The sequence below is a fragment of the Chiloscyllium plagiosum genome, unplaced genomic scaffold, assembly GCF_037043375.1.
Source record: "Chiloscyllium plagiosum isolate Xiang-an unplaced genomic scaffold, Cpla_swu_hap1 HiC_scaffold_34, whole genome shotgun sequence".
Lineage (NCBI taxonomy): Eukaryota > Metazoa > Chordata > Chondrichthyes > Orectolobiformes > Hemiscylliidae > Chiloscyllium > Chiloscyllium plagiosum.
In genome coordinates this window covers 34,376,328-34,392,675 of record NW_028270172.1, presented here as the reverse complement: position 1 = coordinate 34,392,675, position 16,348 = coordinate 34,376,328, and the positions used below count along the sequence as shown (strand labels likewise).

Below are 16,348 nucleotides of genomic sequence, written 5' to 3'. Positions count from 1 at the left end.
CTGACCTTAGTATCATCTATAAATGTACTAACCCATCCTTCTACGGCCTTCTAGGTCATTTATAAAAATGCCAAACAGTAGTGGATCCAAAATAGATCCTTGCCGTACTCTGCTAATAACTGAACTCCACCACCCTCTATCTTCTTTCAGCTGTCTTCTGATCCAAACCACTAAATCACCCTCAATCCCATGCCTCCATATTTAGTGCAAAAGCATACCATGGGGAACCTTATCAAACGTCTTACTGAAATCCATATACACCACATCAATCGCTTTACCCTTTTCCAACTATTTAGTCACCAGCTTGACTTGGATCATGACTACCCTTCATAAAACCATGTTGACTATCCCTAATCAACATATTCCTCTCTATATGATTATAAAACCTATGTCTTATAACCTTTTCCAACACTTTACCCACAACCAAAGTAAGGCTCACTGATCTGTAACTACCAAGGTTGTCTCTACTCCCCTTCTTGAACAAGGGGACAACATTTGCTATCCTTCAGTCTTCTGGCACAAAGGTCAAAGCCAAAACTCTGCAATCTTCTTGTGGCTTCCCAGAGAATCCTAAGATAAATCCCATCCAGCGTAGGGGACTTGCGTACTTTCACACTTTCCAGAATTGCTCACACCTTCTCCTTGCAAATGTCAATTCCATCTAGTCTAGTAGCCTGTATCTCAGTATTCTTCCCGACAATATTGTCTTTTTCCAGTGTGAATACTGACGAAAAATATTCATTTAGCACTTTTCCTATCTCCTTGGACTCCACGCACAACTGCCCACTACTATCCTTGATCGGCCCTAATCTTTCTCTCGTCATTCATTTATTCCTGATATACCTATAGAAAGCTTGAGGGTTTTCTTTGATTCTATCTCTTCATGTCCCCTCCTGGCACTTCTGAGCTCTCTCTTTAGGGCTTTCTTTGCTGTCTTGTAACTCTCAATCACCTAACTGAGCCTTCACATCTCATCCAAATATAAGCCTTTTTCTTCCTCTTGACAAGAGATTCAACTTCCTTAGTAAACCACGGCTCCCTCGCTCGACCATTTCTCTCTGCGTGACAGGTACACACACTTATCAAGAACATGCAGTAGCTGTAACTTGAACAAGTACTACAATTTAATTGTGCCCATCCCCTGCAGTTTCCTTCCCCATCCAATGCATCCTAAATCTTACCTAATCGCCTCATAATTGACTTTGCCCCAGCTATAACTTTTGCCCTGTGGTTTATACATATCCCTTTCCATTGCTAAAGTAAACATAACTGAATTGTGGTCACTATCACCAAAGTGCTCACCTGCCTCCAAATCTAACGTGGGTGGCACGGTGGCACAGTGGTTAGCACTGCTGCTTCACAATTCCCGCCTCAGGCGACTGACTGTGTGGAGTTTGCACATTCTCCCCGTGTCTACGTGAGTTTCTTCCGGGTGCTCCGGTTTCCTCCCACAGTCCAAAAATGTGCAGGTTAGGTGAATTGGCCATGCTAAATTACGACACATCTGGATAGTAGTAACAGGATAGGTCAGAGTCAGCATGGATTTGTGAAGGGGAAATCATGCTTGACTAATCTTCTGGAGTTTTTTGAGGATGTAACTCTGAAGATGGACGAGGGAGATCCAGTGGATGTAGTATACCTGGACTTTCAGAAAGCTTTTGATAAAGTCCCACATAGGAGGTTAGTGAGCAAAATTAGGGCGCATGGTATTGGGGGCAAAGTACTAACTTGGATTGACGGTTGGTTGGCTGACAGGAAACAAAGAGTAGTGATAAACGGCTCCATTTCGGAATGGCAGGCAGTGACCAGTGGGGTACCACAGGGATCAGTGCTGGGAACACAGCTTTTTACAATATATGTTAATGATATAGAAGATGGTATTAATAATAACATTAACAAATTTGCTGATGATACTAAGCTGGGTGGCAGGATGAAATGTGAGAAGGATATTAGGAGATTACAGGGTGACCTGGACAAGTTAGGTGAGTGGGCAGATGCATGGCAGATGCAGTTTAATGTGGATAAATGTATGGTTATCCACTTTGGTGGCAAGAACAGGAAGGCAGATTACTACCTAAATGGAATCAATTTAGGTAAAGGGGCAGTACAAAGAGATCTGGGTGTTCTTGTACACCAGTCAATGAAGGTAAGCATGCAGGTACAGCAGGCAGTGAAGAAGGCTAATAACATGCTGGCCTTCATAACAAGAGGCATTGAGTATAGAAGCAAAGAGGTTCTCCTGTGGCTGTACAGGACCCTGGTGAGACCACACCTGGAGTACTGTGTGCAGTTCTGGTCTCCAAATTTGAGGAAAGACATTCTGGCTATTGAGGGATTGTAGCGTAAAAGGTCAATTCCTGGAATGGCGGGACTACCTTACGCTGAAAAACTGGAGCGACTGGGCTTGTATACCCTTGAGTTTAGAAGACTGAGACGGGATCTGATTGAGACATATAAGATTATTAAAGAATTGGACACTCTGGAGGCAGAAAACATGTTTCCACTGATGGGTGAGTGCCGAACAGAGGACACAGCTTAAAAATACGGGGTAGACCATTTAGGACAGAATCGAGGAGAAACTTCTTCACCCAGAGAGTGGTAGCTGTGTGGAATGCTCTGCCCCAGAGAACAGTGGAGGCCCAGTCTCTGGATTCACTTAAGAAAGAGTTGGATAGAGCTCTCAAGGATTGTGGAATCAAGGGTTATGGAGACAAGGCAGGAACAGGATACTAATTAAGGATGATCAGCAATGATAATATTGAATGGTGGTGCAGGCTCGAAGGGCAGAATGGCCTACTCCTGCACCTATTGTCTAAATTGTCTGTAGTGGGCCGAAGGGCCTTTTTCCACACTAAGTAATCTAATCTAATCTAACATCTAGCCAGGTTCATTACTCAGTACCAAATCCAATGTGTCATCGCCCCTTGTTGGCTTGTCTACATGCTGTGTCAGAAAGCCATCCTGTATACATTGGACAAAACCTGACCCATCTAAAATACTCAAACTATAGTATTCCCAGTCAGTATTTGGAAAGTTAAAGCACCCCGTAACAACTACCATGTTACCCTCACTCCTATCCAGAATTAATTTTGGGCTATTCTTTCCTCTAATTCTCTGGAACTATTCAGAGGCCTTAGAAAACTCCCAACAGGGTGAACCTGCAACAACCATTCCTGTCCCTGTCCTACCCATGTTTCCAAAATGGCCACAATATCTAAGTCGTAGATACCAACCCATGCTGCAATTTCGCCCACCTTATTCTGGATGATCCTGGCATTGAAGTAGACACACTTCATATCACCTTCCTGCTTGCTGGAGAACTCTTGCAACCTTGAAACCATATTTCTGACCTCACTACTCACAACCTCCTGGACACTGGAACTACAATTTGGGTTCCCATCCCCCTGCCTAATTCATTTAAACTCTCCTGAAGAGCATTAGCAAACTCCACCCACACCCTCCCCAAGATATTGGTATGCCCCTGATGCACATGTAGACCATTCTGATTCTAGAGGTCCCACCTTCCCCAGAATGAGCCCCAATTATCCGGGTATCTGAAACCACCCCTGTAGCCACGTGTTCAACTCCTCTCTCTCTATTCCTTGCCTCGCTAGCATGTGGCACAGGCAACAAAGCAGGTTTCATAACACTGTTTGTTCTAGCTCCCTGAATTTCTGCCTTAAATCCCCATCCCTTTTCCTATCTATGTCGTTAGTACCTATGTGGTCCACGGCTTGGGCCTGCTCCCCCTCGCCCTCAAGTATCCTGAAAACATGATCCAAGACCTCACAAACTCTGGCACCTGGGAGGCAATACGCCAACTGTAAGTCTCCCTTGTTCCCACAGAAGCACCTTCCTCTTCCCTAACTATGGAATCCCCGATGACTAATGCTCTGCTCACCTCCCCCCTTCCTTCTGAGCAATACTGACAGACTCTGTGCCAAAGACCTGTCACCCATGACTTACCCCTGGTAAGTCATGTCGTCACCCCAACCCCCCCAAGCCAGCAATATCCAAAACGTTATTCTTGTTACTAAGGGAAATGGTCACAAAGGTTCCCTGAACTGTCTGCCAGTTCCCTTTCCGCTTCCTGACTGTAACCTATCTGCCTTTTTCTTGTACCTGAGGTGTGACTGTAATAACCTCCTCTCAGTAACCCCCTCTGCCTCCTGAATGATCTGAAGTTCATCCAGCTCCAGTTCCCTAATGCAGTTTTTGAGGAGGTGGAGTTGGGTGCACTTTACACAGATGAGGTCAGCAGGGAAACTAGTGGTGACCCTTACCTTCTACATTCTGCAGGAGGAGCATCCAACTACCCTAACCATCATCTCGACTGTTGTAAATTCCCAAAGAGTCTGTAGAAACGAATTTAAAATAAACTAGTTACCTTACCAATCCAGTGCATCGAACCTTTTTTTTGTTAAAGCAGGAGGATGGTTGGCAGACACTACCTAAGTAGTGCTTCGGGTAAGCAACCACCCAAATATATTACTTCACTTACTCAGCAGTCCCGAGTCTGCTCCTGCTCAGCATGTGCTCCGCCTATTCACGAGGTAAGTTTATATAAATTTACCTTCCCGGCTGGCCCCTTGGCCTCGCTGTTGCTCCTCCCGCTGCTGCTACTGGCAAACAGGTATAACTGAAACAGGTGCAGTTTCATTCATTGCAAAGATGGTGCTGGATCATAATAATTGGGCAAGATAGGTTCCACATGTATGTTTACATGTCCCAAAGGCATCCTTGGTACTAGCAAACATAAGTAGGCTTGTATGAGAAAGCTCTGCTCCCCATTTTGTGTTTGGTGATAGATGATGTAGGCAGTCAATCCATGTGACATTTCCATTTGGAAATAAAAATAGTCTGACTCAAGATTGGAATATAGACAGACTCTAACTTCACATCTTTAATTCACCTTATTTTTATAAAACCTTAAGAAGCTCTGGGATTTACATATTAATGAATCAAAACCTGCAACTCATTCTAAAAGATGAAAGACTTTACAGCAATCATAGTTTGTCCAATTTATCGTATCAGTTGCATGATACTATGATCTTGTGCTTTAAGTTGTGTCTTATAATCCTGCCCCACTATCAATGTTAGAGAATAAATCTTATGCCGAATAATTCATAATAAAATCGCTGGGAGTCAAGACCTTGAGTACTTAACAAACTTTATTCATGACCAGGGGAAGCACATCTTCCTTCAGAGAAGTCCAATGTAGTCCAAAGAAGTACAGAGTGTTACAAGTTATATAGTATATCATAAGCCCACTGACCATTAATTACACAAGCTAGGGACAGTTGTAAGGCAAATGGTCAGTTCATACAGCTGCTACATATATTGCACAGACCTACATTTATCAAGGTCTACACAACTGAATGTTATACTGCCGGTTTAAACTAGACATAAACAAATAAGCAGCATAATGGACAATGCATCATCTATGAAGCAGAACTGTGTCTAAGGGGCCAGAGGAACTGAGATAGCTTGCAGCTGCAAGGTGATTTTGGCAAAACACATTCCTCAGCTGAGTTTCTAAAAGTACTTTGTTAGCAGTCTACATTTTACTGCAAATATTGCTTTGTGACAAAATGGCTTCCACACACATTTCTATTAGGGAATAAAATCTTGTCAAATTTTCTTCCTCAAGCCACCTGACGAAGGAGCAGCTCTCTGAAAGCTAGTACTTCCAAATAAACCTGCTGGACCATAACCTGGTTGTGTGATTTTTAACTGTGAGAAATATGACTCTCTGACACTGTAACTGTCTCAACTATATAATCTGATTGTTGTAACTGTCTGCTTATTCTGCGAACCAGCACTCTCGGGTTGAACCACAGAACCCCAACATTGACAGCACCAACCCCACCATGTAGGTCCTTCATTCAGCTTTACTTTCCACTGGAATTGCTTTTCATTCAAGTTGCCATACAACGACCATGCCCAAGTGCTGTGACCTTTTCTCTCCCATGCACCTCTCTGAAGCAGAGCATCATCCTTTGTGTTCCCTTCCTTCCCCACTTTGCACCTCTGCACCAGCTCTCCATCGTGAAACGCAACAAATTAGAAGAAACACAAAAACAGCATCCTTACTGGTATAAAGTTCACCAAAGAGGACAAGAAGAATGACAGACTCCCCTTCCTAGATGTCATAGTAGAATGAAAAGCCAATGGAGAGCTGCAGACCAGCATCTACGGAAAAGCCACACACATTGACCAGATATTCAACTACAGGAGCAATCATCAAACACCCACAAACTGAGCTGCATCAGGATATTAGTTAAACAAGCCACAACACACTGCAGCACCCAGGAATTATGAGAACACCTACTCAACAGACGTAAACAAGAAGACACAACATGTCCAGAGACTCTAGGCACCCTGACATATAGTAAAGACATCTCGGAGATGATGACCAGACTACTGCGGCTGCTAGGCTTCATAGTAGCCTGCAGACCTACACCACACAAATGAATTTAAAGGACCTCGTACCAACAACCAGCAGAACGAACATTATATTCAAAATACCTTGCAAGGAATGCAACAAACATTACATTGGACAGATGGGCAGGAAACTAGCCACAAGGATACATGAGCATCAGCTAGCTACCAAAAGACATGACCAACTATCACTATTATCTGTACACACTACTTCACCTGCGATAATATATCCATCCTGGGACAGGCTAAACAATGACATGAATGGGAATTCCGAGAGGCCTGGCATTCGAACTGGGACTCCAATAACAAATATATCGATTTGGACCCCATTTACCAACCTCTCAGAAAATGTCTTTTAAAAAGAACCCACAACAGATCAAGACACACAAATAGCAAGTGGGACTGAACAGTAGTACTTAATCAGCGGCTCACTGATTGTTACGTAGCATGATGATGAAATGTCTGAGAACAAAAATATCAGCTCAGTGAATAAATTTACAATTGGAGCTACAAATCTTCTCTAAAATTGCAAACTAGTAATAGCCATAACATAAAAATCTATTACAGTATGCAACCACTACAGACTGGAATGAGGCCTGACACTGCAAACATGCCACTGACGTAACTTGTATCTCAACCTGTCATTGTTTAATCAAACATTTCACAGCCTGCCTAATTTAGTCACACCACATACCATATTTCACACTGTAGCTATGTCATTGTTGGCTCTTGAGGTGCAGTGGTTGTGCCTTACTTCTAAGTCAGGAAGTCCAGGTTCAAGTACCACTTGTTCCAGAGGTGTGTAATAACAACTCTGAACAGGTTGATTACAAAAATATCTACATCATTAATTAGCCCATAAATCTGTACACATGTAACTATGATCATGATTAGCATCTCCCATGAATGAGATCCAATAGCACCTTCATAATAATTTTTTAAAATCTTGTTTCTGCCTGTGTGTATTTCGTGTAATGCAGTGAAGACATTTTACAAGAGTTGGCACGTATGTGTGAATGAAAGATGGAATTTGCTTTGGAGGTTCCTAGTTTAGGTTGTAAATTTGCTCTCTGAGCTGGTAGGTTTGGTCTCAGATATTTCTTCACCATGCTTGGTAACATCATCAGTGAGCTTCCAGTGAAACACTAGTGTTCTGTCCGGTTTTCTATTGATGTGTCTTGGTCATTTCCATTTCTTTTTCTTCGAGGTTGATAAATGAGGTCCAAATCCTTGTGTTAATTGATGGATTTCCAGTTTGAATGCCAGGCCTTGAGGAATTACTGTGTGTGTCTTTGTTTTGCCAGTCCTAGGATGGATGTATTGTCCTAGTCGACGTAGAAGAATCAAAATTGGCATTGGGTATTAATATTACTATCTGTAATGAAGTGAAGCCTCACTAAAAGATGTGCAGGTTAGGTGAATTGGTCATGCTAAATTGCCCGTAGGGTTAGGTGCATTACTTAGTGGGGAGTGGGTCTGGGTGGATAACTCTTCAGAGGTTCGGAGTCGACTCGTTGAGCTGAAGGACCTGTTTCCACACTGTAGGGAAGCTAATCAAAATAGATTACATTCAATTCAGAAACTAAACAGTGAAATGTAATTATATATAAACTCCCTTCCAACAGGAGTTGTTATGTTTTAAATGATCCAAGGAAGATGGATTTTTAAGATCTTTATACCCTTAGCTCACAAGCTATGATGCAGTGATGATGTCATAAGCATGTTTCTTCTAACACATACTGATCAAGAGACATAACAATCACCACTGCACAAATGCTCATCTGCAAAGCTGTAAGCAAGCGAAGGAGCTTGGAATGACTTTTCAAAAACATTCACTCCTGCTTTGAAAAATTTCCAAGAACTTAGTAGTTATATTCTTAGAGATATACAGCACGGAAACAAGCCCTTTGTCTCAACTTGTCCATACCAACCAGGTTTCCTAAACTGAACAAGTCCTGCATGCTTGCTTTGGCCCATATCTAAATCTTCCACAGACATGTACCTGTCCAAATGTCTTTTAAATGTTGTAATTGTACCTGCCCCTACCACTTCCTGTTGATCTTTTTCCATATTTGCACCACTCTGTGTAAAAACGTTGCCCTTCACGTCCCTTTTAAATCTTTCCCCTCTCACCTTAAACTTATGCCCTCTAGTATTGGACTCCTCTGCCCTAAGGAAAAGACCTTAGCTATGTACCTCATCTCTTCCCCTCGTGACTTTTTAAGGTCATCCCTCAGCTTCCTCTGCTTCAGTATAAAAGTCCCACAATATCAAGCCTTTCCTTATAACTCAAACCTTCCAGTCTCAGTAACATCCTTGTAAATCTTTTCTGCACCCTTTCCAGTTTAATAATGTCCTTCCTATAGCAGGGCGACCAGAATTGTATGTAGCACACCAGATGTAGCCTTACCAATGTCTTGTAAATGCATTTAGAAGAAGGTGCACATATCTAATGCATGTTACATCAAAAACGACTTCTGTAACTGGCGACATAACAATTATAGGATTCTGCCAAATATCTTGTTCTGTTTAGCTAAAGTGTTTTACTTTTTATTGACATTTATTTGTAACTTGGAGAAAGTGCAGACTGCAGATGCTGGTGAAGTGAAAAGGTGGGTTGAGGTTTTCCTTCTCGTCACCAGATTGGCAGATCAGCTATTGTAGACGCTCTGGTATGAAAAACTAAACTGTCATCTTGTGCTGTGAGCAGCATATTTGTTCTGTGCTTCAGTCTAATTGACTTTAACATTGTGTTACTGTAACAAAGGTAAGTTTTATTCAATTTATTATACTTGTAGATTTAGATCTAAAACTATGAATTACATTATGAACTAAGTTTATCATTCACTAAAACAAGATCACTTTCCAGGACTTCTTATTTAAATAATTGTTTATTTTTTTCCAATGATACACTTGATGACTAAAACAGTGACTAAAAGTACTTAGAACTGATGGAACAATCAGAATGCAAATACTCCAAATGCACATGTACAAAACTGCAAGCACAAAGAGGTGGCTGGTTAAAGAGAACAAGCTGAAAGAATTCATCTGTATTTAATAAACAATCACATGCACCATCATTTGTAAATTTACTACCACAATAATATGTGATATCAATCCCAGTAAGGAACATATTGCTGCACTTGGAGTCCCCCACTTCCCATTCATTTGGTTCTGCTAGTTAGAGAACATCGAATTTAGCACACATGTCCACACTTACACCAATAGTTGTGGAATTGCAATGTTGTAGCAGTATGGATGAAAACTAAAATACCCCCAAAGAAACATGCACCAATAAATTTGTGAATACCACAGGAGTTCATTCCTACAGACTGTCCTGTGTGGAATGTACATTTAATAGGAGCTTTCATAAACCTATAGTTTAAATACACAAATTAAATGCCTTGAGCACCAGAATGTGATTTTTAAAAAACCAGTCCTGCCCATTCTCAAGGGTGATTATCAGAGGAAGGTGAGCATTTGAAAGATTTATTCTGAGGAATTTTAAAAAGTAGTATTCAAATAATGCAAGTGATACAAAAAGTAATATTTAATACAATATTTTACAGCATTGAATATTCAATAAGAAAAAAACTTGTAACAACGAACAAATTAAATGTTCATAAAGCAACAATGTTAGGAAAACGAAAGATCTGAAAATTCAATTCAAATTATCTTGGCTTGAATTGAGTTTTCAATGAATCAAAACAAAAAACAGAAGGGGAAGCAAAACATATGGACATCCAGGTAAGCTCCCCAGAGCCAAGGTAATTTTTGTCCATTAAATTAGTCACAACTAAACCAAACAATTAAGTAAATACTGAGCACATGTGGGTGAAGTTGAAAGAGGACATCAACTAGATTGAGGTTGCCTTATTTTTAGAAATAATTCTTCCAAAATGTAAGGATTCCTTTTTTCTCCTCAGGTTTACAGGAGTCACAAATGGAAGTGGTGGGGGAGCTCAGTGCAAGAGGAATAAGTATTCCAAAGGATGGAAGTGATTAAGGAAAATCTGAAATTAAAACAAAACATGGAGCTATCCATTGATTCTCCTAAAGCTGCAGTAGTCTGAGGCGGTTTAAGAAACATGTACTTAAAAACTCTATAACTGAATTTATTGCATCTTGGCTAAAATGAATCAATCTAGTTTTACACACACCTCTCTGTACCAGTTATAAATAGCAATGCTTTTTTTTAATGGAAGTCATTCTCAAAACAAAACCATGAACCTCCCACCTGCGTTTAACTGATAGGAAAATAAAGAGTCCTTGCTGTGTGTTGAAAGGATAAATCAGAGAAGCCAAAACAGAAAACCTATTCTGAAGGGTCACCTGTCCCAAAACATTAATTCCGATTTCTCTCCACAAATGCAGCCACCCCTGCTGACCTATTCCAGCAATTTCTGTTTTTATTATTTCTGATTTCCAGCATCAGCAGTTCTTTTAAGTTTTGAATCTTCAGAGCTCTATTAATGGCAAATGCTTGACTTGTAGTTCAGATTATGAATTAAAAATCACATAAACAACCCTGGTTAGAGGTTAATATAAATTAGAATCATGGTCACACAAAGGTCCAGGCCTCTTTGGTTGGTTGATAAATAACTTGCATCACAAGGAATGGCAACATTCCATGGGCTAGCCTTCATCTGTCAAACGTGAAAAAAGGGATGAAATATGAAATCATTCTTTGGTCAGAGTAGCAGGACTGGATTTTCACCATATCAGCTGTGTTTGGTTTATTCATAGAGGATGGGATCCACAATCTTATCTTGCTGGCCTGACAAGGTAAAGTACCAAAGGAACACAGTAGTACGCAATGTTCCTCATTACAACAATTTAATAATAGCACTCATTTTCCTTCAGTAATGCACAGCAAGTGCATATTCCTTACATGTATTTATTTCTGCTAAGATGTAAACACTAAGAATGGCATGTGAAAAATCAATCAATTGTTAGCAGTAGCAGACAATGCAAGAACCCTTGGAGGTCAAATATTCTCTCCTCAATTTACTCTCTACTCTAAAGAAAATATTCTCTACTTCCCATCCCTCCTCGAATAAAAATAATTAATTGGGCCAAAACGCTGCTTCTGAAAAGTTGCATTCCAGTGTGCTTCAGCTTCTTTAAGGGTATATTTTGCACACATTATGACATGGAGAAACAGAAGGACACCAAAACTAAGGGTCACTAATAGATCCGATTCAGGACAAACATATTTACCCACAGAGCAATTGGAATGTAGAACTCCTTTGAGTGGTTGCAATAAATAGCGTAAATGTATTGAAGGGCAACCAGATGATGCATACTTAAAGATAATAGAACAATGTTGTAGGCCTGGGTGAAGAATGGTGAAAGATGTTTAACGTTGAGCATCAACATGATCATGGATAAGTAGGGCCAAATGACCTGCAGTTGCGCTGTACACTCTATACAGTGGTAAACTGAAGGCATCTTTAGTGATCTCTTGTTCTGAGGTCCCAGATAGCAGTCATCTTGAAGGTAAAAGAGATCAATTTAGAGAACAACTGATGGAACTTGACAACTGTGTTTTTTCAGTTCCAGAGCTTACATGAGTAGGCAATGTTAAATGATATAATATTCAAAGATTATAAACATGACAATTTTAACACAATTTAAAAAAAAAATTTTGCATTACTAGTCATTAATTTCTTTAGCAGAAATTCTGTTTAACACTGATGTTTATTCTTAATGCAGGCCACACAATAGTTCATTCCTTAGAACACAACTTCCTTGTAGAGGTAAGCTAATGCATCCATCTCACATCATAGCTAGAGTGAAATGCTATACATGTTAAGTAATGCTTTACAGGGTGTAAACATTCAGGCAAATTTAATATCATGCTGATGATCACAGTTCTGCTTATCGTTTTGGTCTATTACTCCAGATAGAATATTCCAGTTACACATAGCACCTCTTTCATTCTGAGCTGCACAAATAAATGTTTACCAGGCAATTATAAAAAGTCATCAAGACATACAGCACGGAAACAGGCCCTTCAACCCAACTCAACCATGATAACCAAATTTCCTAAACTGAACTAGTCCCATTTGCCTGTGTTTGGCCCATATCCCTCTAAACCTTTCCTATCAATGTACGTCCCAATGTCTTTTAAAGTTGTAATCTTTACCTCTTCCTCTGGCAGCTTGTTCCTTTTTTTTATTTTGCTTTAAAAAACAAAATATTAGATTTCATTTCAATACCATAAACATAATAAAATACATTCATGCAATCTGCTGTACTTCATATTTTAACCCTCAATGAGAAATTATTTCTGCCTTAAAAGTGATTTATTAACTACAAACATTAGACATAACCAAATACAAATTGCCTGCTAAACATGTTTCCAGTTCCAGGATTAGTACATCATTCTTATAAATATGGCAATATCTCAAGTGTCAAACTGGGTCAATTCCTGTCAGACCAAAATCTGGAGTTCACAGTCAGTCAACCCATTCACTTCCATGATCTTGTCCAATTGCTCCAGATACCGACTCTGATCTTGCATGAAATAAGGTATTTGGGCATTCTGCAATAAGGCAATAACCTTTAGCCGGTCTACGTCTTCATAAGACACCTGAAAGAAAGAGAAAATAGAAACATAGTTCAACTTTTGTATTAGTTGCTGGCATTCACTTTTTCTTGTATGTGGTTAGGGGGCTGTTTCAAATAAATACTTCAGAATAGAATAGAATGAAAAGGTAAGGAAGTATTGTTGCAACTATACCAAACATTGGTGAGACCACACCTGGATTACTGTGCACAGTTTTGGTCACCTTATTTAAGAAAGATGTCGTGGCATTGGAGGTGGTTCAGAGGAGGTTCACTAATTTAATCCCAGAAATGAGGGGTTTTTTTGTATGAAGAGAGATTGAACAGTTTAGGCTCGTACTCTCTGGAATTTACGAGAATGAGGGGAGATCAAATTGAGGTATTCAAGATGATGAAAGGTCTGGATAAAATAGACGTGGAGTGTATACTTCCTCTTGCTTCCTTCTCTATGACTCTATGGTACCTTGTGACCTGCTGAAAGTCATCATGCTGTAGCCAGTCAACTATGAGGAGCAGAGCTGGTCTAACTAAAGAGCAAAGCCACAAAAAGCAACATAACAATGAGGCATAAGCTGATCATTCCTGCAAACCCAATCAACCTCCAGGCCCTTTTGCATTTTCACTGCAGCAGACACCCAAGGAGCTTAAAGAGAAGCCTGCAGCAACAATGGAAAGAAAGGAAAATCACAAGTGGCTCACAGTGTAGTGCTGATTATCTGAAGCTTCTTGATGAAACCTGTTTTTCACCATCAGCAACTGAATCATCACATGAAGTTGTGACTCGTTCCATTGGCCGCCTCCTTTACTATCAAGATCAAGAAATGAAGGTCTGGAACCTTTACACTGATCTTGGCTCTTTGCCTCCCACTATGTTCATGTTTCTTCGCCAAGCATAAGGAGAAACACTGTCAGTTTTCTTGCAAAAAATAGCACAAGTAGCTACTGCCATCCCATAGTCCAGAGTGTTGTCATAAGCATCCCAGGCAGGACTCCCACTCTTATGCAGAATCTTGCACAATCAGAGCAACTTCTAGCCCATAAAGAGCTCCACACCAACCTGATCTGTCTGCACTTTGCAGATTGAATGCTGCACTTTAACATAGCGTATTGATAATTGATTATTTTTCTATAGCAATGAACACCCATGCTCCTGCTGATATTAGCAAGACATCTTCAAAAACAATAAATTTTCATTACCAGTATCTTGCTCCCTGCTTCATCATCCATGCCCTTTGTTACTTCTAGAAGTCTACCTTCCATTAATTGAAGTAATTCAAAACTCATGTCTGCATCCTAATATATGTCCAGCCCTTTCACAACACCCATATACTTGCTGAGCTACATTCACTTGATTCCAAAATTCTCATTTGTTTTCAAATTCTTCTGCAGCAATGTCCTCCCTACTATAATTCTCTCTCAATCAAAAAAAATCTTTCCTTAAAATTTTATACCTATGTTAAACTTTTGGAGGAGTAGATAAGAATTTTGTAGAACTTTTCCTGGGAGATTGGCACAAAGTTCAGAATCTGTATATGCAAGCTCAAAACTTTAAAAATGGATAATGTCAAAGTTGCTTATATTTAATAGTCTTGCTAAGTGGGTGGTACACTTGTGGACAGGACTTGTCTGGAAACAGAAACACAATGTTCTATTTATAAAATATTTTTATTTTGCCTGGAAACATGCTGGAAGCAGGACTGAGTGGGAAACTTTAAAGAAAAATTGAATAGATATTTGGGGAAGTTCAGAATTCTGACAACATGAGTTCAAATCTCACTGTGGCAAATGATGAAATGGTGAAACTTAATTTAATGAAAAATCTTGAATTAAAAAAAAGTGATTGAATAGTGATTATAACCCTCTGGGCAATTCTAGATGAGCAATAAATGCTGGCTGAGCCAGTGTTACCCATATCACATATATGAATTGCTTTTAAAAGTGAATGATTAAAGGACAAGGGACTGTTTATTGGATCAACCTGATGGATGGAATAGTTTCTGGTTGTGTACTGGTTATACTCCTGTTGAGACAGAAGGACTGAGACTAAAGACCTCATGGCCCTTTTTCATTGAATATATTCTCACATTTTATTAAGATGAAACTGAATTTTATTCAGGCTCAAATGCCCAATTTGCAGAATTAAAGTGGAAACAATATGTATCCTGTTGTTGTTAAAGTTCACAATATAACCAACCTTTGTTCTCTGGTGAATTTTAAGGAATAAAGAAATTGGGCACCAAGTACCGAAATCAGGTGCTTCCAGGTGACGTGCACAGAATTAAGTACAGACCTCTAGAGTCACAGAGATGTACAGATTGGAATCAGACCCTTTGGTCCAACTCGTCCACGCCAACCAGATATCCCAACCCAATCTAGTCCAACCTGCCAGCACCCAGCCCATATCCCTCCAAACCCTTCCTATTCATATACCCATCCAAATGCCTCTTGATGTTGCAATTGTACCAGCCTCCACCACATTCTCTGGCAGCTGATTCCATACATGTACCACCCTCTGCGTGAAAAAGTTGCCCCTTCGGTCTCTTTTATATCGTTCCTCTCTCACCCTAAACCTATGCCCTCTAGTTCTGGACTCCCCAACCCCAGGGAAGAAACTTTGCCTATTTATCCTATCCATGCCCCTCATAATTTATAAGGTCTATAAGGTCACCCCTCAGCCTCCAACGCTCCAGGGAAAACAGCCCCAGCCTGTTCGCTAGTTCTCCCTGTATTCCATGAGATCTAACCTTGCTAATCAGTCTCCCAGGGGGAACCTTGTCGAACACCTTACTGAAGTCCATATAGATCACATCTACATCCTGCCTCAGGCGACTGACTGTGTGGAGTTTGCACATTCTCCCAGTGTCTGCTTGGGTTTCCTCCGGGTGCTCCGGTTTCCTCCCACAGTCCAAAGATTTGCAGGTTAGGTGAATTGGCCAAGCTAAATTGCCCGTAGTGTTAGGCGAAGGGGTAAATGTAGGGGAATGGGTGTGGGTGGGTTTCGCTTCGGTGGGTTTGTGTGGACTTGTTGGGCCGAAGGGCCTGTTTCCACATGTAAGTAATCTAATCTACTGCTCTGCCCTCATCAATCTTCTTTGTTACTTCTTCAAAAAACTCAAATCAAGTTTGTGAGATATGATTTCCCATGCACAAAGCCATGTTGACTATCCCTAATCAATCCTTGCCTTTCCAAATACATGTACATCCTGTCCCTCAGGATTCCCTCCAACAACTTGCCCACCACTGATGTCAGGCTCACCAATCTATAGTTCACTGGTTTGACTTTACCGCCCTTCTTAAACAGTGGCACCAGGTTAGCCAACCTCCAGTCTTCTGGCAC

The 16,348-nt window shown here is 40.5% G+C and overlaps 1 protein-coding gene across 2 annotated transcripts in view; it reads right to left on the bottom strand.

Moving 5' to 3' along the window:
- Window positions 1–9,988: 9,988 nt before the first annotated feature.
- Window positions 9,989–16,348, bottom strand: part of LOC122564397 (putative tyrosine carboxypeptidase MATCAP2) — a 46,515-nt gene continuing 40,155 nt past the window's right edge. The window contains exon 7 of one of the 2 annotated variants that reach the window (XM_043719196.2): window positions 9,989–13,036. In XM_043719196.2, the coding sequence (XP_043575131.1) occupies window positions 12,878–13,036 (159 nt within the window). In that variant the 3' untranslated portion in view covers window positions 9,989–12,877. The remainder of the gene's footprint in view (window positions 13,037–16,348) is intronic. The other variant, XM_087978599.1, reaches the window with a different exon arrangement.